This window comes from Erinaceus europaeus, chromosome 8, assembly GCF_950295315.1.
Source record: "Erinaceus europaeus chromosome 8, mEriEur2.1, whole genome shotgun sequence".
NCBI classification, from domain to species: Eukaryota; Metazoa; Chordata; class Mammalia; order Eulipotyphla; family Erinaceidae; genus Erinaceus; species Erinaceus europaeus.
Window position 1 is genome coordinate 36,258,331 of NC_080169.1, and position 26,018 is coordinate 36,284,348.

Sequence of the window (26,018 nt, forward strand, 5' to 3'; positions counted from 1 at the left end):
GTGCTATCTCCCAGACTAGAACTTGATCTAAGATATATAGTGATAGGCATTGGGCATCTTCTATCTTATTTTTTTTTTCTTTCTTTTACCAGACCACTGATCAGCTCTGGCTTATGGTGGTGCAGTGGATTGAATTTGGGACATCATAGACTCAGACATGAGAGTTTTTTTGCATAACCATTATGATATCTACTCCAGCCTGACATCTTCTATCCTTACGTCAAGGGAAAAAAAGAAACATAGAATGCCAGACCATCTTCCTCTCAGTCATGCTTTTGTCACTAGTTAGCTTTTAAAAAGTTAAATCTACCATCTCACTGGTACGCTATCTTGTGCCAAAGCCTGATCTTGCCTCTTTTATATATATATATATATATATAAAATTTTTAAAAAATTATTTATTTTCCCTTTTGTTGCCCTTGTTGTTTTTATTGTTGTTGTAGTTATTATTGTTCTCGTCGTTGTTAGATAGGACAGAGAGAAATGGAGAGAGGAGGGGGAGACAGAGAGGAGGAGAGAAAGACAGACACCTACAGACCTGCTTCACCACCTGTGAAGCAACTCCCCTGCAGGTGGTGGGCCCAGGGCTGGAACCGAGATCCTTACGCGGGTCCCTGTGCTTCGCGCCACATGCGCTTAACCCACTGCGCTACTGCCCTACTCCCCATTGCCTCTATTTTAATTTTCCTCTTACTCTTGCATTTTTTTCAGGAATGTGTTCCAAGGATCTGAAGTGTAGGCTAGGCCAATTTTTATTAAAATCTAGTATATATATCATAGCTCTTAAAGTGCTTGTTAGTGTGTTGAATCTAACCACAGAGGTTCTGATTTAATAAGTCTAGAAGGGATCTTGACCATTTGTAATTCTAGTGAGCTTCCAGGTGATGTGACTAGTCTAGGATCTACACTTAAAACAAACAAAAAACAAAACAAAACAAACAACAACACAACAACAACAAAACCACTGTCTTGCAGTTAAAGGCTGAAAGAGAATGCTAAGAAAAATATTTGAATGGTCTGGGGGGTGGTGCAGTGGATAAAACACTGGATTCTCAACCATGAGGTCCTGAGTTCCATCCTCGGCAGCACATGTACCAGAGTGATGTCTGGTTCTTTCTCTCCTCCTATCTTTCTTATGAATAAATAAATAAATAAATAAATAAAGAACAGTATTATAAAAAAAAGAAAAATATTTGAGTTTTTCTGTTATAAAAAGTCAAGGCAGGGGTGGGAGAAGATAGCATAATGTTTACTCAAAAGATTTCTATGCCATAGGTCCCAGGTTTAATCTTCCATTCTACCTATAAACCACAGCTGAGCAGTGCTCTGGTTAATAAAAACAAACATTGGGAATCGGGCGGTAGCGCAGAGTTAAGCACACCTGGCACAAAGCGCAAGGACCGGCATAAGGATCCCAGTTTGAACCCTGGTTTCCCACCTGCAGGGCAGTCGCTTCACAGGCGGTGAAGCAGGTCTGCAGTTATCTATCTTTCTCTCCCCCTCTCTGTCTTTCCCTCCTCTCCCCATTTCTCTCTGTCCTATCCAACAGTGACAACATCAACAACAATAATAGCTACAACAATAAAACAACAAGGGCAACAAAAGGGAATGAATAAATATTTAAAAAAGTAAATAAAATAAAAACAAACATCCTCTCCCCTCTTCTCCCCCCAAAAAAACTCCCACAAATGTCCAGGATATATTTGCCTTGTAGTGGTAGAGCTTTGAAGTTGGAAGTTCAAGGTTCAATTCCCCAAAACTACATATACCAGAGTTGTGCTCTGGCCTTTCTGTATCTAGTGGAATAAATAAAATATGTCTAGGTGGCCATGCACTGGGTTAAGCGCATATAGTACTAAGTGCAAAGACTGGCGCAAGAATCCAGGTTCGAGCCCCCCGGCTCCCCACCTGCAGGGGGGTTGTTTCACAAGCGCTAAAGTGGGTCTACAGGTGTCTATCTTTTTCTCCTCCTCTCTGTTTTCCCCACCTCTCTCAGTTTCTATCTGTCCTATCCAACAACAACAGTAGCAACAACAATAATAGCAACAATGGAAAAAAGATGGCTGCCAGGAGCAGTGGATTAGTTGTGCAGGCACCAAGCCGCAGCGATAACCCTGGAGTCAAAAAAGAAAAAATAAATATCTTTTTTTTTTTTTTAAAGTCAGACTATCTGAGTTGAAGTGTTTTAAGACCCTCCTGTAGCTCTTAAGAATACTTTAGAGTGGGGAGTAGTACAGATGAAAAATACTTTGGCATTTCAGAGTAGTCAGGAATTTGAGAGCTAAGTGAGAAATTACAAAAATTCAACAGCTTTTAAGGTGCTGGTCACTTTAATATGTCTGTTATAAGAGATTAGAAATCACCAAGTCTCATGGTTCTGTCACTGGAACAGCAGTAACATCAAGACCTGGGAAAAATCCTTTGGATCCACATTAAGTAGTGAGTCAGTAACTCTGTGACAATTGTCTGCATTATGTAATTAACAAGCCCTCCAGGTGATACCAATGCATACTAAAGTCTGACAGCCAGGCATTTGGCCAAAAGATATTTTTGCTTCTTAGGCCTATTCTAAGAGAGGAACAGGTGTTTAGTTATCACTGTGTGGTCAGTGCCTACAGTTCACCTTCACATACTGCTAGATAATTTACTTTGTTCCCTTTCAAAACAATTACAGAGTCAAGAGTATTTTATAAATTATTATAAATATTGTTTTGGCTCTGTTTCAGAGAATGACACAATCAATAATGATACATCTCTAGTGCATTAATCCAACTTTTTACTAAGTCGAAGTCATACTGTGGTCCCAGTGCTCAACTGTTTGAAGGTTAGGATTAATTTATGATAAACTCTTAACAAAGGAATAGGCAGTGTACATTCTCTCATTATTTAAACATCTCCTGAATACTAATTCCCTGCCAAGCAGTGTGCTATGTTGAATAGCAATTAGAGTTCAGCAAAAATATAATCCACCTTCTTTTCTGAAGACAGAGCGCTGCAGAAAATCAGCAGAAATCCAATAATAACCCACAGTAACCTTTGGCCTGGCAGTTCTGTGTGATCCTGATACCACAATTAGTCAACACTGAAGAATCTGTCTTCACATCTGCTCCAGACCTACTGAGTCAGAAATTCAGGGGTGCGGTGTTATATGTGCAATCAGCAATGAACTCCACACCCTTTTGGTGATTCTGATGCATACTTAAGTGCTATCTGGCCTAATTTCATTTTACCTTTTGTAGGTTACAAATCCCTCTCGGTGATGTAAACTGCAAAAGATCTGTAAAAGGACTGAATTTGTCCAGGTTTCTATCTTGTAATTAAGCAAATTAAATTCCAAGAGCTAAGTGGACTGCTAATTAATTAATCAGATAGTTGATGCTTACTAGTATCTCATTACGCCAGTCCTTGCGCTTTGCTCCACCTGTGCTTAACCCGCTGGGCTACCACCTGACTCCCTAGTGTCTTAAGTTTGAAGTCAATCAATTCTGGTGCACCACTTTATTCTACTACATATACACAGGAGGAAGCAGAGTTAAAGTCCAGTAATCCATATTCTAAGACACCCATTTTATTCGTGTAAAATGAGACTTCAGAAAGGAAGCAGGGATAATGTATAAAATATCACATATTCTCCCAGCTCCCCACCTGCAAGGGAGTCACTTCAGAGGCGGTGAAACAGGTCTGCAGGTATCTATCTTCCTCTCCCCATCTCTGTCTCCCCTCCTCTCTCGATTTCTCTCTATCCTATCCAACGACAGCAACAACAACAATAACCACAACAATGATAAAAATATATCACATATAATGTTTTTTTGATAATTACATATGTAAACCCTAAAAAAATTCCTTAAAAGCAGGTAGGTATCTAAGAATCATAGTGCCAAGAGATAACAGTGAAACATTTTAACTTATTATAAAGTGATAGTCTCATGTATTTTTGCTGAAAAAGATATTTTTATGGATCAACCCTGCTGATTCAATCACCAAATACTGTATACATCTATTTTAAAGGCTGGTGAAAAGAGTCTGTAGATGCTGTCAAAACATAGGGGCTGGGGTAGATAGTATGCTTATGCAAAGAGGCTCTCATGCCCGAGGCTCCCAAATCCCAGGTTCAATCCCCTGCAGCACCATAAACCAGAGTTGAGCAGTGCTCTGGGGAAAAACAACAACAACAACAACAATTTAGGACAGTAATACCCCTTATGGACCAGGGGAATAATGAAGTGGCCGCAAATGATTTGCAGGTATGCGGTTTCATATTCTAGCCCTCAGTACCAGTCAGAACTGAGTGGTACTCTCATATTTCTCATGAAAATAGTAAATCATTAAACATTCTTTTTATTTAAAAAAAGTTCCCTATTACAAATTTTGCTGCTGTGAACATAGATGTACACATATCTTTTTAGTTGGGTGTTATAGAGCCCTTACGATACATCCTTAGAAGAGAGATTACTGGGCCGTATGGGAGGACTATTTCTAGCCTTGTGAGAGTTCTCCAGACTGCTCTCCAGAGGTTGGACCAATTTACATTCCCACCAGCAATGTAGGATTCCTTTGTCCCCACAACCTTTCTAACATTTGTCATTGCTGTCTTTTCTGATGTATGACATTCTCACAGGGGTGAGGTGGTGCCTCAGTGTTGTCTTTATTTGCATTTTTCTGACAATCAGTGACCTGGAGCAATTTTTCCTATGATTTCTGGTCTTTTGGATCTCTTCTGTAATGAATATTTTATTCCATATCCTCTGCCCATTTTTGGATGGGATCCTTCGCTTTTCTGTTGCTAATTTTGGTGAGCTCTTTATACAGCATTTCCCCAGACCATAACTTAGGTCACCCACATGTTAGATGTCAAGCTCAGGCAAAAACTAGTAGGGTCATGGGCCCCTTGGAATATACCTAAAATAGAGCTACTAGCTTTTTCCAAAACGGAGACCCCAAATCTTCATCTGCAATATTCTTGCTTTTAGGTTCTTGATTAGTCAACAATTTGCTTGGCTTTATATGTTAAATCTTTTTCCAGCCACCAGTTCCAGATGCTACCATGATGCAAATCGGACTTCCCTGGGCAGACAACTTCACCAATGTGTCCTGGAGCCCTGCTTCAGAGAAAGAGAACCTGGGTCCTTGCACATTGTAATGTGTGCTCGACCAGCAGGAGGGAAGGTTCACGAACGGTGAAAGTGCTACAAGTGTGTCTCTCCCTATAGTGCCCTTCCCTCTCAATCTCTCTCTCTATATATATAAAAGATTACAACAAAACAAACTCTTTACCTGAGACAACCCCCTAGTCCCTAAATGTCAGAAGTTAAAACTTCCTTATTTTAAGAGGAAGTTTAAACTGGTAATTAAACATTTTTAAAAATGAAATGTATTCAAATATGCACACGTGTAGAACGCATTCAAATCTACAGTTAAATTCAGAAAATGACATACTGTGTTACTAAGCCAAATAATTTTATGAAAACATTCAAAAAACATTAAAATTATCACTGTATAAGAATAGTATTTGATGTTGTTTCTTCTAAAGCTTACTTTTTCCCAAAATAAACATGCTATATAGCACAAATGATTTCTAAAAAAAAAATATTAAGAACTTTCATTTCTTATTCCTTTTTCCAGCTGTGGCTAAGACTTATCCTGGTGCCGATGGTGAAAAACAACCCAGGCTGGTTTGTGAAGGAGCTCCCTGTACCTCTTAGCCCCCACAAGACATGTAGCAATTGCACCTTTTCTTTCTTTTCCATTTTTCTTAGTATTTTAAAAATATTTATTTATTCAGTCACTCCCTTTTATTTTATTGTTGTAGTTATTATTGTTATTGTTGATGTCATTGTTGGATAGGACAGAGGGAAATGGAGAGAGGAGGGGAGGACAGAGAGGGGAGAGAAAGATAGACACCTGCAGACCTGCTTCACCACTTGTGAAGCGACTCCCCTGCAGGTGGGGAGCTGGTGGCTCCAACCGGGTTCCTTATACCAGTACTTGCGCTTTGCGCCACGTGAGCTAAACCTTGCTGCGCCACCGCCTGACTCCCTTTTCCATTTGTGATTAATAGTAGGTTACAAGATTGTAAGATTAGTGTACAGTTTTACACCACACCCACCGCCAATATTTTGTATTCCCACATCCCCAGAGGGTGAGAAAGTTTTGCAGACCTATCACATGGAGATGAGAAAGTACCTCTGTGCCAACAACTGTACCGTGAACCACCTGCACCTCCAATAAAATGATAAAAGAAAAAAAAATTACTCAACTATCAGTAAAATTATTCACTTCGTATTTATAAAGACACGTATGAAGATAGATAGCTTTCGTTAACAAAAACATAATCCTTTTAATTTGCATTTTTCTTTCAATAGCTTAAATCTTTCTAATAGTACTTATCAAAACCTCACTCTAAAGAATGGGTATACAAAGAACCCATCTTTTCCACGTGGCGGTGGATATTCACTTCAGCACTTTCTTTTCTTTTTTTAACATTATATTTATTTATTAATGAGATAGGAGGAAAGAAACAGGCATCACTCTGGTGCATGTGCTGCCAGGGATTGAACTCAGGACCTCATGCTTGAGAGTCCAATGCCTTATCCACTGCACCACCTCCCGGACCACAGCACTGTATTTTCTAATCCAGTAAAGTATACTGTATTATCTTGTTTGTGCAGTAAACTTGAGTATCTTCTCATATTGATTGGTCATATGAACTGATTTTATTTATTTTTTGTACTTCAATTATTTGTTCTGTTTGATCTACCAATGTTCTTCATACTATTGTTTTTTTTTTCTTTTTGCCTCCAAGGTTATTGCTGGGGCTCGGTGCCTACACCACGAATCCGCTGCTCCTAGAGACCATTTTTTCCCTTTTTGTTGACCTTGTCTTATTACTGTTGTGATTACTATTATTGTTGGTGTTGTCGTTGGACAGGACAGAGAGAAATGGAGAAAGGAGGGGAAGACAGAGACTGGGGAGAGATAGGCACCTGCAGACCCACTTCACAGCCTGTAATGCGACTCCCCCGCAGGTGGGGAGCCAAGGACTCGAACTGGGATCCTTATGCTGGTCCTTGTGCTTTGCGCCGTGTGCTTAACTCGCTGCGCTACCGCAATTCTGTTCCTTTTATTTAAAATATTGTCACTCATTTTGAAGCTCATATGTATGTTTATTATTTGTATACCATTAATTAAAAAATAAAGTTTTGTGTTATCTCTACCTGTTATATGCAAAAACATTTATTTATTTTTTGCCTTCAGGGTTATTGCTGGGGCTTGGTGCCTGCACTACAAATCCACTGCTTCTGGAGGCCATTTTTTCCCTTTTGTTTATCATTGTTATTATTATTGTTATTGCTGTTGGTGTTGTTGGATAGAAGAGAGAGAAATCCGAGAGAGGAGGGGAAGACAGAGGGCTAGAGAAAGATACACACCTGAAGACCTGCTTCACCTCTTGTGAAACGGGCTTGAACTGGGATCCTTATGCCAGTCCTTGTGCTTTGCGCCACGTGCACTTAATCTGCGGTGCTATCAACCTGCCCCCATTTATTTATTACCAGAGCACTGCTCAGCTCTGGTTGATGGTGTTGTGGGGAACTGACTGAACCTGGGGACCTTGGAGCCTCAGGCATGAGAGTCACTTTGCATAACCATTATGCTATCTACCTCCATCCATAAAAACATTTATCTCCCCAAGAGTGTTTTAATACAAGGTGAAGATTGTTATTGTATTTTAGTGTGTATATGACAGTATTCTTCAATATGGATCTCAATGATCCCACATTTTGGAATTAACATCATCATCATGCAGTTCTCTTCTCCATTGTGGCAGTTATGTGTTAATGCAAATGTCATTTGAGGGTTGGTTAAACTGAAGTCTGTTACTTAATAGAGTTGTCTCTTTTTATTATCTTTATTGGATAGAGACAGCCAGAAATCAAGACGGTGATAGAGAGGGAGAAAGACAGAGAGACACCTGCAGCCCTGCATCACTACTCGCAAAGCTTTCCTCCTGCAGGTGGGGACCAGGGGCTTGAACTGGGTCCTTGCAGATTGTAATACGTGCGCACATCCAGGTGCGTCACCACCTGGTCTGAGTTGTCTCTTTAGATGATTAAGAAATATAACTGGGAATTGTACCTCTCTTATCCTATGGTCTCGTCAATCATTATTAAATCAATTAAAAAAATGTAACGGTTCAAAACTGCACTGGAATAAAAAGGCACAGCACTCAAATATCATCTGTGTAATAAGCCCTGTATAGAAAAGAAATAGAAGCTTGGCAAATAGAAACCCAGATTTTTAAAAAGCCATTTATTTTAAAAAACTGGTTTGTCAAATCACATACACAAGCAGATACACAACTACCAAAGTGGCCCAGTAATAGACACCAGTGGGGCATTCACCACACAGTACCTGAAAAATACAGCTAAAAAAAGGAGTCTATTGAGTACTTAATCTCAGAATCCTACTTGACTCCTTGTTGAATGGCTTTAAATTAGCATTTAAGTGAGTGAGAGGTAGAGTCCCAAGTATAATGGCTGATGCTTCAGGGCTCCATTTTTAAAAATAAAACTAAAACAAAAACCATTTTCCCCTCAGCATAAGGGGAACCTATCCTATTCTTTATTTCCTTTGTGAAAACAGAAGCCAAGTTTCTCTTCTTAAATGGTTTAGCATTCCCAATCGAAGTGTTGTTGTGTGGTGAGCTAGGTATTGTGCTTCTTGCTTGAACCATCTAATTTTCCTCCCCTTCTGATTCAGATTCTACAACAGAAAAAGAAAGGTCATGTTAAAACAAAGGGAGGCCACAGCATTTTTACCTGCCTCCACCAAGGATACTCTTTGTCTTAGGAAAACAAGAGCATCACTCTGCCATATGTGACATTTGAGATCAAACATAGGATATCTCATGCTTTTAAGGTCTAATGCTCTAGCCCCTGATAACCTCCTGGGCTTTTTAATTTTACTTTTAACTGAGCTACACTACAGCTTTCTAAAATTACAATATAGTCATTATTGGATAATACATACCTACTTTCTTTCTTCTTAAAATTTAATTTATATATTATTAGATAAAGAAAGAACTTGAGAGAGAGAGAGAGAGAGAGAGAGAGAGAGGGAGGGGGAGAGGAAGAGAGAGAGAGATACTGCAGCCCTGCTTCATTATTCATGAATCTCTCTCCCCACAGGTGGGGACAGGGTTTGAACCCAGGTCCTTGGGCATGGTAACATGTACACTCAACATGGTGAGCCACTACCTGGCCCTTCTAGTTTGATTATTCTAGACTACTTAAAATAAGCAAAATGTTTTTTTTTCTTTTATATCTTGCCAATTATTTTCTTGCTCTTTGTCCTCCATTAAGGTAGATACTTTGAGAGTTTTTTTTTTTAAAACCATGTTTGATATAGGAGACACTCAATAATTTCAGTTTTCAGAAAGTAACACATAACAAAGATACCCTGTTATCTTTTGTTATCTACTGAAAGAAGTAGGCATCTTGATAATGAAGTATTTACTAAGTTACCAACAGATGAAATCATACCTTCTTCAGCATTCTGTAACCATTCAACAAATTTCTTCATCTGGTCCAGAAAAACACTTTTGCCCTTGGCAACATGTGCTTCTTTGTACCACTTCAATATTGCTTCTTCACTTAGTACGTCAGCTGCAATTTACAAATAAATAGGTTTCAAAGCTATTATATAAACATTAGGCTTTAGAGCCAACTCTGTGACTTAAAGCTTAATGGAAAACAACCACTTTAAATACACAACACACATCAAACCAGAGTGCTTCTGCTCAGCTCTGGCTTGTGGTGGTATCAGGGATTCAATTTAGAAACTTTGGTGCTTCAGGCATGAAAGCCTATTGCATATACCACGATGCTATTTTCCCCATCCCATTTTAAATACCTGGAACTTATAGAATCACATGCATTTCCATGTACCACGGTGTCATATTTCAATAGCTTAGTAAATATTTCTGTAAAATGTTGTACATTATCAGGAGTGATGCAATGCAAACATATACCATTGGTACTTAGAGGTGTTTTATAATGCTATTTTGCTGGTAAAACTGAGTTACTTTGCAATTTTTCTTAGTGATTTAGTGATGATTGACAAGATTGTGGTGGTATAAGAGGGTTATAATTCCCACCACCAGAATTCGGTATTCCTTCCCGTCCACTGAACTTTCCTTATTCTTTACCCCTCTGAGAGTATGGACCAAAGATCTTTATGGGGAGCAGAAGGTAGAAGGTCTGGCTTCTGTAATTGCTTCTCCACTGGACATGGGCATTGATAGGTGGCTTCCTACCCCCAGCCTGTTTCTATCTTTCACTAGTGGGGTAAGGGCTCTGGGGAAGTGGAGTTCTAGGACATATTGGTGAGGTTTATTTTGTAATTTTTCAAATGAATCAACAACTCAAACAGTTTAGAACAGTCATTGTCCCGCCAATTCCAAATATAAACTGAAGCAGCTACCTCAGATAACTAATGTTTAAGGGGAACTTACTTACTTAGTGGAGAAAAGCGCTAGTAAAAATGTTGACAAGGTATAATATCAGAAAATATGAAGATGAAACTCCAGGATGTATTATGGGATCAAATTCTATTTTTTTCCTGTTTGTCTTTTTTTAAAAAAGAATTTATTTATTTATTTATTCATGAGAAAGATAGGAGGAAAGAGAAATAACCAGATATCAATCTGGTACATGTGCTGCTGGGGATTGAACTCAGGACCTCATGCTTGAGAGCCCAATGCTTTATCCACTGCGCCACCTCCCGGATCACACCTCTTTGTCTTAATGAATTGGATATGATACAATGCTCAGGCTGGAAACTGCAGTTTAATGGTATCATTTGTCTGAGGTTTTTCTTCTGAAGGCTGAGATCTCACTCCTATGTTTTATTGCCCCACAGAGGCTGAAAGAGGTCATGCAACTTCTAAAATATTTGCCAGTGACAATGTCTGGGAAAAGGACAGTGACTGTATCCTATTTGGTGCACTGTCCACTGAGAAACAGAACAACTGTAGTAGAGATGAGTTCTTAGAACACTATTTAGTGGCAAATACTTGCTTCAAAACTAAGTAATATATAAAGAATATAGAGTATCATCTGGTTCTCTGAAAAACTAAAATATCCCTCAAGCACTAGTGGGCAATATGCATGCACCTGTATAATCTGTAGAGTCAACTGCAGGAGTTGGGCAATAGCGCAGCAGGTTAAGTGCACGTGGTACCAAGCGCAAGGACCTGTGTAAGGATCCCAGTTCGAGCCCCCCCCCCCGTAATTACTAGTAGTATAAAATCTTATATTCCAGGGGGCACACCTAGTTAAGTGCTCATATTACTATGCATAAGGACCCAGGTTCAAGCCCTTGGTCCTTTGAGAGGGTAGGAGGAGACAGAGGGAGAAAGAGAGACATTTGTAGCACTACTTCACCACTTGCAAAGGTGGTAGGTGGGGACTGCAGGCTTAAAACCGGGTCCTTGCACATTGTAACATGTGCGTTAAACTAGGTGTGCCACTACCCGACCCCCTAATGGTAGTTTCTGTCTCTCTCTTTCACTCTTATTCTATATTCCTCTTCCTTTCCATTTATCTCTGTTCCATCAGGTAAAATAAAGTTTAAAAACAAAAACACGTATACTCTAAATACTTAGATGTTATTCAACACAGACAAATATATGGAAAAAAAATCTGCTTGGTATTTTAAAAAAATATTTATTTATTCCCTTTTGTTGCCCTTGTTGTTTTGTTGTTGTAGTTATCATTGTTGTTGTTACTGATATCACCATTGTTGGATAGGACAGAAAGAAATGGAGAGAGGAGGGGAAGACAGAGAGGGGGAGAGAAAGATAGACACCTGCAGACCTGGGGGCCAAGGGCTTGAACCTGGGTCCTTGCACACTATAACATGTGCGCTCAACCAGGTGCGCTACCTCCTGGCCCCAAATGTATCATTTTTATAGCGTTCTTTTCTCTTCCTTATAAAACTACATAAACCCAGACCAAAGAATAGTCCAGGATAATTTTTATATGCTGTAGGTATAAAAAACAAGGTCAGTGAAAAGCATAATAGCATTCATTTCTTAAAGGCAATGTCAGTTGTCATGGCAACTTAATCCTTACAAATAGGAAGGAAAGACAGTAAATGTGAGAATCTAAAAATAGCCATTTCCTTGGAAAATAGGAGAATGGCTATGCCAAGCAGCTAAAATACAAAGCAAAAAGGCTGATTGTTTTAGCAATTTTTTAATCTATTTTTAAGGTATTTATTTATTTATTTATTCCCTTTTGTTGCTCTTGTTATTTTACTGCTATAGTGATTACTATTGCTGTTATTGATGTCATTGTTGGGTAGGACAGAGAGAAATGGAGAAAGGAGAGGAAGACAGAAAGGGGAAGAGAAAGATAGACACCTGCAGACCCGCTTCACTGTCTGTAAAGCAACCCCCTGCAGGTGGGAAGCTGGGGGCTCGAACCAGGATCCTTCAGACGGCCCTTGCGCTTTGCGCTGCGTGCGCTTAACCCACTGTGCTACCGCCTGACTCAGGTTTTTTTTTTTTTTTTTTTTTAGCAATTTTAAGTTAGATCTGTGGCAGCTGAAAAGGTCTGCACACACTGTATAAAGCATTTTGGTTACTATTTCTCTTTCCTTTTAAATCATCATTTCTATCAGAGTTAATTCTTACAACTCAGAAGCAGGCTTAATTACATTCTTTTCATACTCTACCTCCCCACAAAAAAAAAAAAAAAGAAAAAAAAAAGAACCTACAGACAATAACTAGCCGATTGTTAATTTCCACTAGTGAGAAATGCCCAAGGGCCTAATAAGCTACTTCTTGAGGCCATGGATACATGGTGTCAGCACCTTTTTTCTCTACATAATATGGCTTCGGCTCACCACAACTTAGTGAGAGATTAGCCTTCTCTGTCCTCCTACTCAACCCCCAGGCCCCCTGCCCCCGGCCCCAAATCTTCAACAAACAAGAAATATAGTGGTAGAAGATTTTGATGGATACCTTTATAAAAGAGAACCACAATCTTCTGAAAGGCTTTCATGAAGTGGATGTTGTCGTAACAGTATTCCTGAACCTTCTGGAGGAGGATAAGCTCTGACTGGCCTTGGGAGCTGAATACAGCCAGCAGGGGAGCATATTGCTGAAACAGAATCAGAGTAAAACCATTAACTCTACTGGGGGCACAGGGTCCACAGCTCGAGAATCAGCACGGTTATCGGTAATCTAGGAAAGTGTTCATTTTCATGATGACCTTCGTATAGTATTGAATTTCAACAAAGTGAATATTTTTTTCTTTTTAAGACTTATTTTCTTGAGTTCACAAGAGAGACAAGTTTTACATGAAAGAGAAGACTGAACACTATTCAGGTACATGTGGTGCCGGGGGGGGGGGGGGGGGTATAAAATAACCCAGGAGCCTCAGGCATGTAAGTCTTAACGGTCTACCAGTTACCCCAGTTACCGGTTGAGTAACTTCCCAGTCACTGGCCAATTTTCCTTTTTCTTTCTTTCTTCCTTCCTTTCTTCCCTTTTGTTGCCCTTGTTGTTTTATTGTTGTAGTTATTATTGTTATTGATGTCATCATTGTTGGATAGGACAGAGAGAAATGGAGAGAGGAGGGGAAGACAGAGAGGGAGAGAAAGAGAGACACCTGTAGACCTACTTCACCACCTGTGAAGCGACTCCCCTGCAGGTGGGGAGCAGGGGGTTGGAACCGGGATCCTTACGCTGGTCTTTGCACTTAGCGCCACGTGTACTTAACCCGCCATACTACCACCTGACTCCCTACTGGCCAATTTTCTGACACAGTTTTCAGCAAGACCTTACTCACTCATAAATGTTTCTTACACCTGAAGCATTTTAGGCAGTGGCAACATTGAAAAAAAAAAAAAGGAAGCATATAGTTTGGCTTGAGGTTGGGGGTGGGGTTGTTGAGAAGGGGTTGAGATTGTTCCTTGTTAAGACCCTGTACCTTCAGGTGCTTAAGGGCCTGCTCAGCTACCAGTTCTTCCTTTTTGTTCCATTCCACAGCATTCATAATGCAGGTCCACAAAAGTCCAATCACCGCTGTTTCTGGAAGATCATTCCTCTTCATTTCTTCTTTAACATAGAGCACCATCTAAATTTCAGAGAAAAGCAGGTTAGAAAGTAACAGTTAAGTGGGGAAACTCCTCTCACAGTTGTGTGGACAGTAAGAGGTAAGAAACAGTTACTAGAAGTTCTCTGCTCAGCCTTCCCTTCCGAATGCAAAAATCTCAAGATTACAAAATATCATAGTAGCACACAAAAACATTCTCTCAAAGCAAATTTATTTTCAGTCTAAAAATTAATAGGCTTAGTTCTTGCCAGGAGCTTCTAGATAATAAGAGAAGTGAACTTTCTTTCCTAGTAGTAATCCCTTTACAGTTAAAAACCCCTTGGGATTCAGCAGAGCAGGGATTACTTGGACTAGTGTGAATTCTGGGCATAGAGAAACCAACAGAGCTGTGGATTTTCCTTTCAACTTTGTACCACTTGATTAGTAATGTCTTAGTTTTACACAGATCCAAGTTCCACAGTTCATTCTGTAATTAATACTTGTGGTGACCCTTATGTTCTACCTCAGCAAAAAGCTAATTTATATAGAATTGGTAAATTATGTCAATTTATCCTGAAATCTGATTATATGGAATATAGGTCTAACTGTATTTTCTATCAAATCTGGGGGAAAAATGTTACTTTAAAAATTAAATATCAAAGAAAGAGTGACTTAAAAAAAAAACAACACATTATTTCGAGGCCAGGGGGTGGCACACATGGTCTGAAGCATTGCTGCAGGTGTCTTTCTCCTTTTCTCTCTCTTTTTAAATAAGTTTTATAAAGTTTATCTATTTATTATTGGATAGAGACAGAGCGAAACTGAGAGGGGAGAAAGAGATTGAAAGCAAGAGAGAGACACACACATCTGCAGCTCTAATTCACTACTCATGAAGCTTTCCCTCTGCAGGTGGGGACCAGGGGCTTGAACTTGGGTCCTTGCACATTTTAGTGTGTGTGCTTAACAAGATGTGCCACTGCCTGGCCCCTCTTTCCCTTTCTGCCTCCCCCTTCCTTCTCAATTTCTCTCTCTCTGTCCAACAAAAAAACCCAACCAACCAACCAAACAAACAAACCAAACCATGTATTTCAAGCACACTACAGCTAACAGGTAACTTAATTTTTGTTGTTCCTTATGTCCTAGAGAAAATATACTGGCATTTTTCTTTTTCTGATTGTAGAGGTCTCAACAGTTAAGCAACTTTCAAGGGCAGAAAGAACCGAAAAGTTCTAGCTCCCCAAGCTGGCTGAGGAAAGATGCAAAGAAATGTGGTATCTGCATTTGGAAGCAACAATGTTTCTTGGTTTTGCTGTCTCCCCCCAGCCCCCATTAATAATTGTTTCTTTCTTTCTTTTTTTTTGAAGAAGTGTTTCTGAATTTATTGCTGATATTAATGCCATGAGTCTTAGGAACATTTGTTGCTCTAGTAGTAATCTGCTGACTAGCATCCAAGTATTCACTTGGAATTCTCCATTCTTGAACTAAAATACTTCACAGAGTTTAGAGAACAGAGGGTGATATGGGTCAGGAAGTTGGGACTAAGTGGCAAAAAGGGAATACTTAATTTAATTTTGGGGTAATCAGGTAAAAGTTTATGCTTGAATAGAAAGTTTTCTCCATGCAATGTATTCATATTACAATAATAATAATAATATAGTCATAACTAAAGAAACATGTTTATACAGAACTATATAAAGTAATATTTATATTATAGGGATACAAAGCTACTTTCAGTGGGATCAAAATCAGTCACTGTTCCATTTAGTCTCTTCTAATGATACAAATTCATGATCATGATTCTGTTTATCCTTTCAAATAAAAAATATATAGCCATCTGCATCAAAATGGAGAAAATCATTATATAGGGATGTACTGACAATGGTTAGTAAATCTATTTGACAGAAGAAATATTTTGGTCACCATAAAATAACAAGTTTCTGGAACATCTTAGAGGATTCTGACTCAATACTTTGAACTAATTTAAATGATGTAAATAGGCCTATATTAATATACCAAGGGAGGTCTCTGAAGGCAGGTAAAACATGTGCTATTTAGTCTATGTGCCCCCTTATTCTTGTGTTTTGCAGTGATGTCAACCCATAGTCTGCCTCTCACCTCCTTGATCGGACATTCCTGAGAAAGACGCTCCTGGAGCTCCTTCTGCAACTCCTTCCGGGTGCCCAGGGACTGCTGGACTCGCAGAAAGTCAGAAAGCTCTTTCAGACCTGCATCAGTGAAGTATTTAGCAAAATGATCCACACTCTGTCTGTTAACTGGAAAGAGTTCCTAAAAGAGGAGGGGAAAGAAACTGTTACAGGACCAAGTGATTCAAGTTATCTGCAAGTATAAAGGACAAAATTTTCATATTGAAATAACACTCAGAACATCCCATGTTCTTGGGAGAACAAGGACCAATTTTCAAAAGAATAAATCTTGGGTATATTTATTGAGCATCTGTCGAACACCTAAAATTAGGCAGCTTTTTTCTTTTCAAATCAGGCAGTTTTTCAGAAATAAAAAATGCTACACAACTTAAGATAAACCAGCTTCATACATTCTGAATCATAATTTACTTTTTCTTTTACATAAATCAAAGTGTAGCATTTATAAGTACGAAACTAAATTTGGTAAATTAAAGGCAATTAAGATGATAAATTGAAAAAAAAAAGTGGATTATTTTTAAATGACAAGAAAAATGGAAGTCACATTGTTTTCTTGACCATGAGTTAGTTGTAGTCAGTTTTAAAAATCTGAAGTGATCTGAGATAACAGAAAACAAGTACTATTATTCACTGCTGAGGTAAAGTTGTTAGTATTTTAATTATTACCTCAGAAGCTAAAGATCATTTTATCTGCTAATAACAGAAGGCTTCAATCAATCCAAGGTGAAGTTTGATCTAAACCCACCCTGCCAACTATTTAGTTTATTTCATAATCCTATTGGAATTAAAAAAAAAATACCAATACCATGGCTGCTTCACATTTTTACCTCATCTCCAATTTACCTTCCACAACTTGGTAGAATCTCAGCAACACTTAGTTGTAAACTACATCTGTGAGACTCCAATAACCAACTAAGAAATTAAGGCAATTTTCAAAGTTCTCATATTTTTTTTTCCATAGTGCTTCAGTTTGAAAAATAGATCCAGTGAGTCAGGCAGTAGCGCAGTGGGTTACGTGCATGTGGCCCAAAGCAGAAGAACCAGCATAAGGATTCTGTTTCGAGCCCCCAGCTCCCCACCTACATGGGAGTCACTTCACAAGCGGTGAAGCAGGTCTGCAGGTGTCTATCTTTCCCCCTCTCTGTCTTCCCCATCTCTCTCCATTTCTCTCTGTCCTATCCAACAATGATGACATCAATAACAACAACAACTACAACAAAATAACAAGGGCAACAAAAGGGAATAAATAATTATATTAAAAAAAAATAGATCCAACCTTTAATGATGGCTAGATCTGCATCTATACTGTCTGTGGTTATGTGGCTTCAATGAATCTCAGGCAAGATTTGTTACCATGTACCAAGAAGATATGATATGGCAAGTTTGGCTTCTAAGTCCTAACTCTAATTACAATATTCTCTATATCACTTTTAATTTACTTTATTGAGTCAGAGTCTCAAAACTGTCAGAACAGAGTTGGTGGTAGTAACTATTAAACATATATTCATGCTAAAACAGATATTTCATACCAGACTAAAACACTGTTGACATCAGGATGAATGTCAAATTATTCCATTATTTTTGAAAAAGCTTTAATTAACATGGCTTGTTAAGAAAACAACCCAACCCTAGAATAAACCTTTATCATCTCTCACTTCAGATTAAAATTTCCCTGCTTCTGTTCTGGCTCTTTGTTTATTTTAAATCTTATTTTGGTTATTGTTTATCCTTTTCAGTGTTGGATGAATGATGTATTCATACATGTGACACTAGGCCACACTATCCATAATTTTGTAGAGAATTTTCCAAAAGTTTCTATCTAACTCAGAACAAACAAACAAGAAAAGCATATAAATGAGCAGTCTTTAGATAATAAAGGAGTAGTTACTTCTTGGCACTTCATTATTTAATTTTTCTTTATTTTATTAGTGATTTAAAATTGATTTATAAAATTGTGAGATAACGGGTATAATTCCACACCATTCCTACCCAAGAGAATTGTGTCCCTATCCCTTCCATTGAAAACTTCAGTTCTCCAAAGTCACCGATCTGGGCTATTATTATTACAACTATCTATATTTATATCTATTTGCCCATTTTTAAAAATAGGCCTGCATTCCCTTCCTTTCTACTTCTGAATGCCCTTCCTTTTTCACTCTTCTTTTTCTGGGCCCTGATAGAATTGGAGTTCAGAGTCCTCTGGTCATCTTCTTACAATCATTTCTCCACCTCTGAGCATATGCACCAAAATTATCTTTGGGGTGCTGAAGGTGGGAGGTAATTGCTTCTCTGCTGGACATGGGTATTGGCAGGTTGATACATACCCCAGCCTGTTTCTATCTTTCCATCTTTCCCTAGTGGGGTGGGGTTCTGGAGAAGTGAGGTTCCAAGAAGCATTGGTGAGGTTATCTGTCCAGGGAAGTCAGGATGGAATCATAGTAGCATCTGCAACTTGGTGGCTGAATTTTTAACTTGTATAGCTTTTATTCTTTTTTAAAAATTTTTAAAAATTTACTTAATAGAGACAGAGAAACTGAAAAGGTAAGGATAGAGAATGAGAGACAAACCCCTGAAGCACTGCTTCACTGCTTATGAGAATAAATAAAAACCAAACATCCTTGTGCATGGTAATGTGTGCTACTGCCTGGTCTCATTGGTATAATTCTTTACCTTAACATTCTATTTTAACTGTATGTTTAGCTCACTGCATATTTCATTACAATAGAATGTAGTCCTCATCAAAGCAGGTCTGATTTATTTTTTTAAACTATTATTTATTTATTCATTCATTCCATTTTGTTGCATGTGCTTTACCTAGGGTGCCACCGTGTGGCCCTTCCCTGTGTAACATTTAAAAAGAATAGAGTTTTTTTAAGTTAAAAAAAGCCAACACAATGCTTACTTTGGTTTATACAGCCTGTCATGAAAACTAAGATCAAATGCACGCATCATACTTTACTTCACTGTCAGCAACACATTTATTTTCTGATAAAGACTGGAAAGAGACATTTTATACAGAAGACACTTACCAGGAGCCTCTTGTCTAAGTTGGCTTTTCTCAAAGAAGAGGTAACGGAGTTGGCATCTTTTTCTGCCATCCATGCTTTAAAAAGCTTGACAGCAAATGAGGCTGCAATGCCTGTTTAAAAAAAGAAAGGATGTTAAAAAAAAAAAAAAGAGTTTAATCCTTTTTTTGGGCAAAGTCATTCGTGATGATGCACAAGGCAACATTTCCCACCAGGTTTCCTGAGATGAGTAAATAACTCAGAATATTCAATTTTACAGAAAGGCAAAATGGATAGATCTCTAGGCACATAGTATTATTCATTATTCAAGAAAATGTTCTAAAAGAAAGGAAAAAACGTGAAGGTATTTCCCAGTACTGGACTTCCCAACTCCAATGTTGTATAGCTGTAAATTTAGTTTTACCTTGGACAAAGATTTAAAGATTTTTCTGGTGCTTTTTATCTTCTCTTTCACCCTGTGGCTCACCAATATTTCATGTTTATAACAGTGATCCTGAGGTACAATGAATATGTCTTGTGAATATAAGACATAAAACTGAAATGGCAAAATATCAACTTATTTGCTGGTAAACGGTACCAACAAAGAACATTTATAACAACAGGCATAAAGCTATAACAGGCATCATTTATTTTACAATAATACACTTTTAAAAATTTATGAGGTGATTTCTAAAATTATCAGTGCTGGGAGTCGGGCGGTAGCGCAGTGGGTTAAGCGCAGGTGGTGCAAAGTACAAGGACCAGCGTAAAGATCTCGGTTCAAGCCCCTGGCTCCCCATCTGCAGGGGAGTCGTTTCACAGGTGGTAAAGCAGATCTGCAGGTGTCTCTCTTTCTCTCCCCATCTCTGTCTTCCCCTCCTCTCTCCATTTCTCTCTGTCCTATCCAACAACAAGGACATCAATAACAACAACAATAATGACTACAACAATAAAACAAGGGCAACAAAAATAAATATTAAAAAAATGTCAGTGCTGTTTCAAGTCAAATTCTTTTCTGTATATTTAAAAAAAGAGATTACTAAAATAGCTGTTTTTACTCAGGAAATTACTCACTTTGTATCTGTTAGATTTACTTCCAGCTATAGTTGGATAACTAGCAGATGGCTTTCCTGTGAGCACTTCAAAATTCTAAATTAGTTTCATTTAATTCAAGAAGAATTAAGGTATAGATAAAATATTAAACTGATTTTTCCTGAATTGTTAATGGTCCAAGGAACTTTTTTTCTGCTTCCCCAAGAAAACTGCCATTTTGCTTAGACCAGATAATATTTACTTAGTCCAAGTTCTGGTATCAGCTCCTTCTAGGATTCATTTAGAGAGCTCAGTTTGAGTTCATCCTATTCATGACATCCCCAGGCAAGTGCAACTAGTCCAGAGCTGGTTATGTGGTCTATGTTAGCCACACTTCAAGAAAACAAATTATCCTAGGTTCAAAAGAGCTCCTTTACTGATGCAATGAAGCATGTTCCATGACTAGCAGATACCTAAGAATGGCTAGCATATCACCCTTGGAATGAGGTTGATGTTATAAGTGGTAACAGGGAAATTATCCAAGTCCTGAATAATACTGCTCACTGAATGTCTTTCCTACTTGTACTTTATTATAACATGTCAACAATCTGACATTATCCTTATTTCACAAAACCAGTAATATAAATGTGTATTATTAAGTCAAAGCAAAAATAACAGGTCCAAAAAATAATACATTTAAAATTAGGATTCCAAATCTAGGCTTAGTCTAATATAAAAGAGAGTCTTGGTAGAAGGAAGGTCTAGAAAATTTCATTTTTGAAGAGAGAGAGAGAGAGAGAGAGAGAGAGAGAGGAGAACAGAAACTCCTGACATTTTGGTGCCAGGGATCGAACCCAGGGCCTCAAGCACGAAAAGTCATTTGTTCTACTCACTGAGTGAATAGAATTTTTTTTCTGTACTCATTTGCTCTGTCAGAGCCTGGAAAGCAGGGATAATTTCTTTCTTTCTTTCTTCTTCTTCTTCTTCTTTTTTTTTTTTTTCCATTTTAAGAAGTAAAAGATTAAATTTCTAGTGTCTAAAGATGGTGGAATGTAAAGAAAACCATGATATAGGCACCATGTCATTTCTGTAGCAAAGACTTGTTTCTTCTACCTTCCCTCCCCGTTTTACCATAAAAAAATTCATATACAGGAAAGTAAATAGCAAATACACAACTGTTAGTGTTTTTATCACACATACTTGTAATAATTTAACTTTTGTATCAATTTAATGGGTGTAGCACCATTCACTTGAATTTTTAATAAAACAGAATAGCAATTATTTTCTGTGAATCAAATGCCTGTTATGCTTAGTGTTTACATTTTACCCTGCTCTCTGTTTTGTAAAAAACAAAAAGAAAAATCTTGTAAGAGAGACACACCTGGTTGAGTGCATGTTTACCATGCTCAAGGACCAGGGTTCAACCCCCTGCTTCCCACCTGCACAGGGAAGGCTTCACAAGCAGTGCTGTAGGCATCTCTCTCCCTGTCACCTCCCATTCTCTCAATTTTTCTATCCTATGAAATAATAAATAAATCTTTAAAAAAATACATAGTAACCTAAATAAAACATGTAAAGTATTACACACTTTCTTCAGGAAACTATTTTATTGTGGATCTAGGACCTTACATGTACAATTTAAATCCTTTTACTGCTGTTGCTTCAATAAAAGACAGAGAAAGGGGGAGGGTTTATATTATCCTATCTGAATATAGGACAGTTTATCTTGTCTTCAGCTGACTGGCTGTCAGAACCACTAGAGCTTCTCTGGGTACCACATTACCTCCCATGTGCTATCAGGGCTTGATTCTGGGCTGCATGCAGAGCAATGCATCCATTCTTCTTTTTTAAATACAACCTTTTTTAAAATTTATCATTATCTTTATTTATTGGATAGAGACAACCAGAAATTGAGAGGGAAGGGGAAATAGGGAGGGAGAGAGACATACACCTACAGCACTGCTTCACCACTTGCAAAGCTTTCCCCCTGCAGGTGGGGACCAGAGGCTCAAACCAGGGTCCTTGTACATTGTAACATGTGTGCCCAACCAGGTATGCCACCACCGCCACCATCGCCACCACCGGCCCCACCATGTATCCATTCTACCTTGTGACCTCTTTTGCCCAGGAAAATACTTTCAGCTGCAAGAAAACTAGAACCCACTACAGGCACAAATGAGGCAAAGACTGAATGTCTATAAGAAAAACATTAAGTTCATAGGGAAAAAAAATAGTTGTTTTCACAAAAGCTCTTTTAATGTACTCTTAAGAATAAAAACCTCTTTTGTTTGACTTTACAACTTGAATATCATTATCCTCCTACACGATAATAGTGCCTATTTGTTTGATTCTATAACCAAGTAATTGTTTGCGTGCCTATCAACTCTTCATGCCTTAAATTAAAGCAAGATTCTGGTGCAGCCATGTGAACTGAGACTGAATATTTTGCAAATGTGATCAAAATGAACATACAAGCCCAAGATCATAAGAAGTAATACTTTAGCAGAATGGTCCTAAGTAGGGAAATAAATTTTGGGATTCTTGGGAATATGAAGGGGTATTTTTTGAACTGCTATAATATTGATGTATGTATGGAGGGGTTTGCTATAGGCTGGCATTTTCCATCTGAGGACAAAAAGGATACATGTTCCACAAAGCACAAAAGAGTCCTGCATAATGAAGCACTGTCTCAAAAATATCTACCAGCAGTATCGACTTTGAGAGAAATGGCTTGGACCAGATCAGTTTCAGAGTATTTGACTTAAGACATGTAGTCTTATATTCAAAACTGTAGTTATTAATAGCTTTTGTACAGATGTGCTTATTTCTTTTTAAATTTCATTCATATTATTTTTATTTATCATACAGAGATAGAGAGGAATTGAGAGGGGGAGAGGGGGGACAGAGGGAAAAGAGAGAGAAAGAGAGAGAGAGAGAGAGACAGACAGAGCAACACTTGCAGCCCTGCTTCACCACTTGTGAAGCTTTCCCCCTGCAGGTGAGGGCCAGGACCTTGAATCTGATTCCCTGCACATAGTAATGTAAGTGCTTTACCAGATGAACCACTGCTTTGCCCCAAATGTGTTTATTTCTCCTCACCTACCCATGTTCTTCTTTTTAAAATTGTCTTTCTTTTTAATTATCTTTATTTATTATAGGTATTGGGTTGTTGGGATATTTTCTCTCTTTGCCTCCAGGGTTATTGCTGGGGCTCAGTGCCTACACTACTCCTGGAGGCCAATTTTTCCCCATTTTTGTTGCCGTTATAGCTGTTGTTGGATAGGACAGAGAGAAATCGAGAGAGGAGGGGAAGACAGAGAAGGAGAGAGAAAGATAGACACTTGCAGACTTGCTTCAACGCTTGTGAAGCCACCCCCCTGCAGGTAGGGAGCTGGGGGTTTGAACTGGGATCCTTAGGCCTGTCCTTGCGTTTCACGCCATATATGCTTAACCTGCTGTGTTACTGCCCGGCCCCCACATATTTTTTCTATGCAAAAATGCATCATGACTTTTCCAACACGTTCCCCAATATAATAGCTTACTGCTTGAATACATACTTGGAGGGCACTAAAACGGGGTTACTACTATTTTTCTTTCATTTATGTACTGAATAGAGATAGAAACTGAGATGGAAGGGGGAGATACGGGGGAGGGAGAAAGAGAGGGGAGGTTCCTGCAGCATCACTGCTTCACCACTCATGAAGCTTTGCTGCGGGGCCTGGGGGCTTAAATCTAGAACTCCACACATTGTAACATGAGCGCTCAACCAAAAGTGCCATCAGCCAGACCGATACTGGTGTTTTTCTATAGCTTCACTTTCCTTTTTATATTGGTTCATTGGAAGTCACGATGCATTTGTGCATAGGAAGTGGTCCAGGAAGTTGCACAGTGGATAATGTATTAGACTCTCAAACATGAGGTCCTGAGTTTGATCTCTAGCAGCATATGTATCAGAGTGATGTCTGGTTCTTTCTCCACTTAGGTCTCTCATTAATAAACAAATAAAATATTAAAAATAAAAAATAACTTTAAAACAAAGGAAAACGGGAGTCGGGAGGTAGCGCAGCAGGTTAAGTGCACATGGTGCAAAGCGCAAGGATCAGTGTAAGGATCCCGGTTCGAGACCCCAGCTCCCCACCTGCAGGGGAACCCTAGCTTCACAGGCAGTGAGGCAGTTCTGCAGGTGTCTCTCTTTCTCTCCCCCTCCTCTCTCCATTTCTCTCTGTCCTATCCAACAACAATGACATCAATAATAATAACGACTACAACAATAAAACAACAAGGGCAACAAAAGGGAATAAATACTTAAAAAAAGGAAAACAAAAAAAAAAGAAAGAAAAACATAGGATAAAGTATGTCATGACTCTTCTAACAACCCAATATTTGACTGGTAAGAAAACATGACAGCGATTACCTTCTTTGACTAAGTTGTCAGTGAAGAGACTGGTAAGGATGGTGGCAGGAAGTGTGCCATTGCCCAGCAGGATGCCTGAAAGCATTGCCAACTTTGTCTGCTCTGCTTCAGAAAAGGCTTTAAGGAAGAGGAGAAGCTGTGGGTCAAGCAAAAGAAACCATGTCTGTAATCAAAGGAATAAAGAAGCAAAAACAAAACAAACAAAAAAGGATGTATATAAACCCACTAGTCAGTGGTATAACCAGAAGATGATTAGGAAAATACAGTTGTTATTTAGCAGAAATATATACAATATACATGTAAAACTTTATCAAACACAGTTCCTTTCTACTAAACTTATAAACATAGGTGAACATTTGGAAAAAAGAATGGTGTGACTGGATTACCTAATGGTCTACTTTTGAGTTTGCTATGACAAAGGGCAAGAACTATATAGAAGATAATAACCACAAAATATTCAACATGCTGTCCATCACAATTTTATACTTCTTTTTTTTATTTCTTTATTGGGGAATTAATGTTTTATATTCAACAGTAAATACAATAGTTTGTACATGCATAATATTCCCCAGTATCCCATATAACAATACAACCCCAACTAGGTCCTCTGTCATCCTTCTTGGACCTGTATTCTCCCCACCCACCCACCCCAGAGTCTTTTACTTTGGTGTGATACACCAGTTCCATTTCAGGTTCTACTTGTTTTTTTTTTTTTTTTTTCCTACTCTTGTTTTTCAACTTCTGCCTGAGAGTGAGATCATCCCATATTCATCCTTCTGTTTGACTTACTTCACTTGACATGAATTTTTCAAGGTCCATCCAAGATCGGCTGAAAACGGTGAAGTCACCATTTTTAATAGCTGAGTAGTATTCCATTGTGTATATATACCACAACTTGCTCAGCCACTCATCTGTTGTTGGACACCTGGGTTGCTTCCAGGTTTTGGCTATTATAAATTGTGCTGCCAAGAACATATGTGTACACAGATCTTTTTGGATGGGTGTGTTGGGTTCCTTAGGATATATCCCCAGGAGAGGAATTGCAGGATCATAGGGTAGGTCCATTTCTAGCCTTCTGAGAGTTCTCCAGACTGTTCTCCACAGAGGTTGGACCAACTGACATTCCCACTAGCAGTGTAGGTGGGTTCCTTTAACCCCACACCCTCTCCAGCATTTGTTGCTGTTACCTTTCTGATGTATGACATTCTCACAGGAGTGAAGTAAGTATCTCATTGTTGTCTTTATTTGCATTTCTCTGACAATCAGAGACGTGGAGCATTTTTTCATGTGTTTCTTGGTCTTT

General features: G+C 38.6%; 1 protein-coding gene across 5 annotated transcripts in view; it reads right to left on the reverse strand.

The window, feature by feature from the left end:
• Nucleotides 1-8,293: 8,293 nt before the first annotated feature.
• Nucleotides 8,294-26,018, reverse strand: part of BZW2 (basic leucine zipper and W2 domains 2) — a 59,952-nt gene continuing 42,227 nt past the window's right edge. For 3 of the 5 annotated variants that reach the window (XM_060196139.1, XM_060196143.1, XM_060196140.1), the window contains 7 exons: nucleotides 24,716-24,851; nucleotides 19,294-19,403; nucleotides 16,218-16,388; nucleotides 13,998-14,144; nucleotides 13,028-13,166; nucleotides 9,525-9,665; nucleotides 8,294-8,763 (listed from right to left, as the gene is read on the reverse strand). In XM_060196139.1, coding sequence (XP_060052122.1) covers nucleotides 8,735-8,763; nucleotides 9,525-9,665; nucleotides 13,028-13,166; nucleotides 13,998-14,144; nucleotides 16,218-16,388; nucleotides 19,294-19,403; nucleotides 24,716-24,851 — 873 coding nt within the window. In that variant the 3' untranslated portion in view covers nucleotides 8,294-8,734. The remainder of the gene's footprint in view (nucleotides 8,764-9,524; nucleotides 9,666-13,027; nucleotides 13,167-13,997; nucleotides 14,145-16,217; nucleotides 16,389-19,293; nucleotides 19,404-24,715; nucleotides 24,852-26,018) is intronic. The other 2 variants (XM_060196142.1, XM_007531965.3) reach the window with 1 other exon arrangement.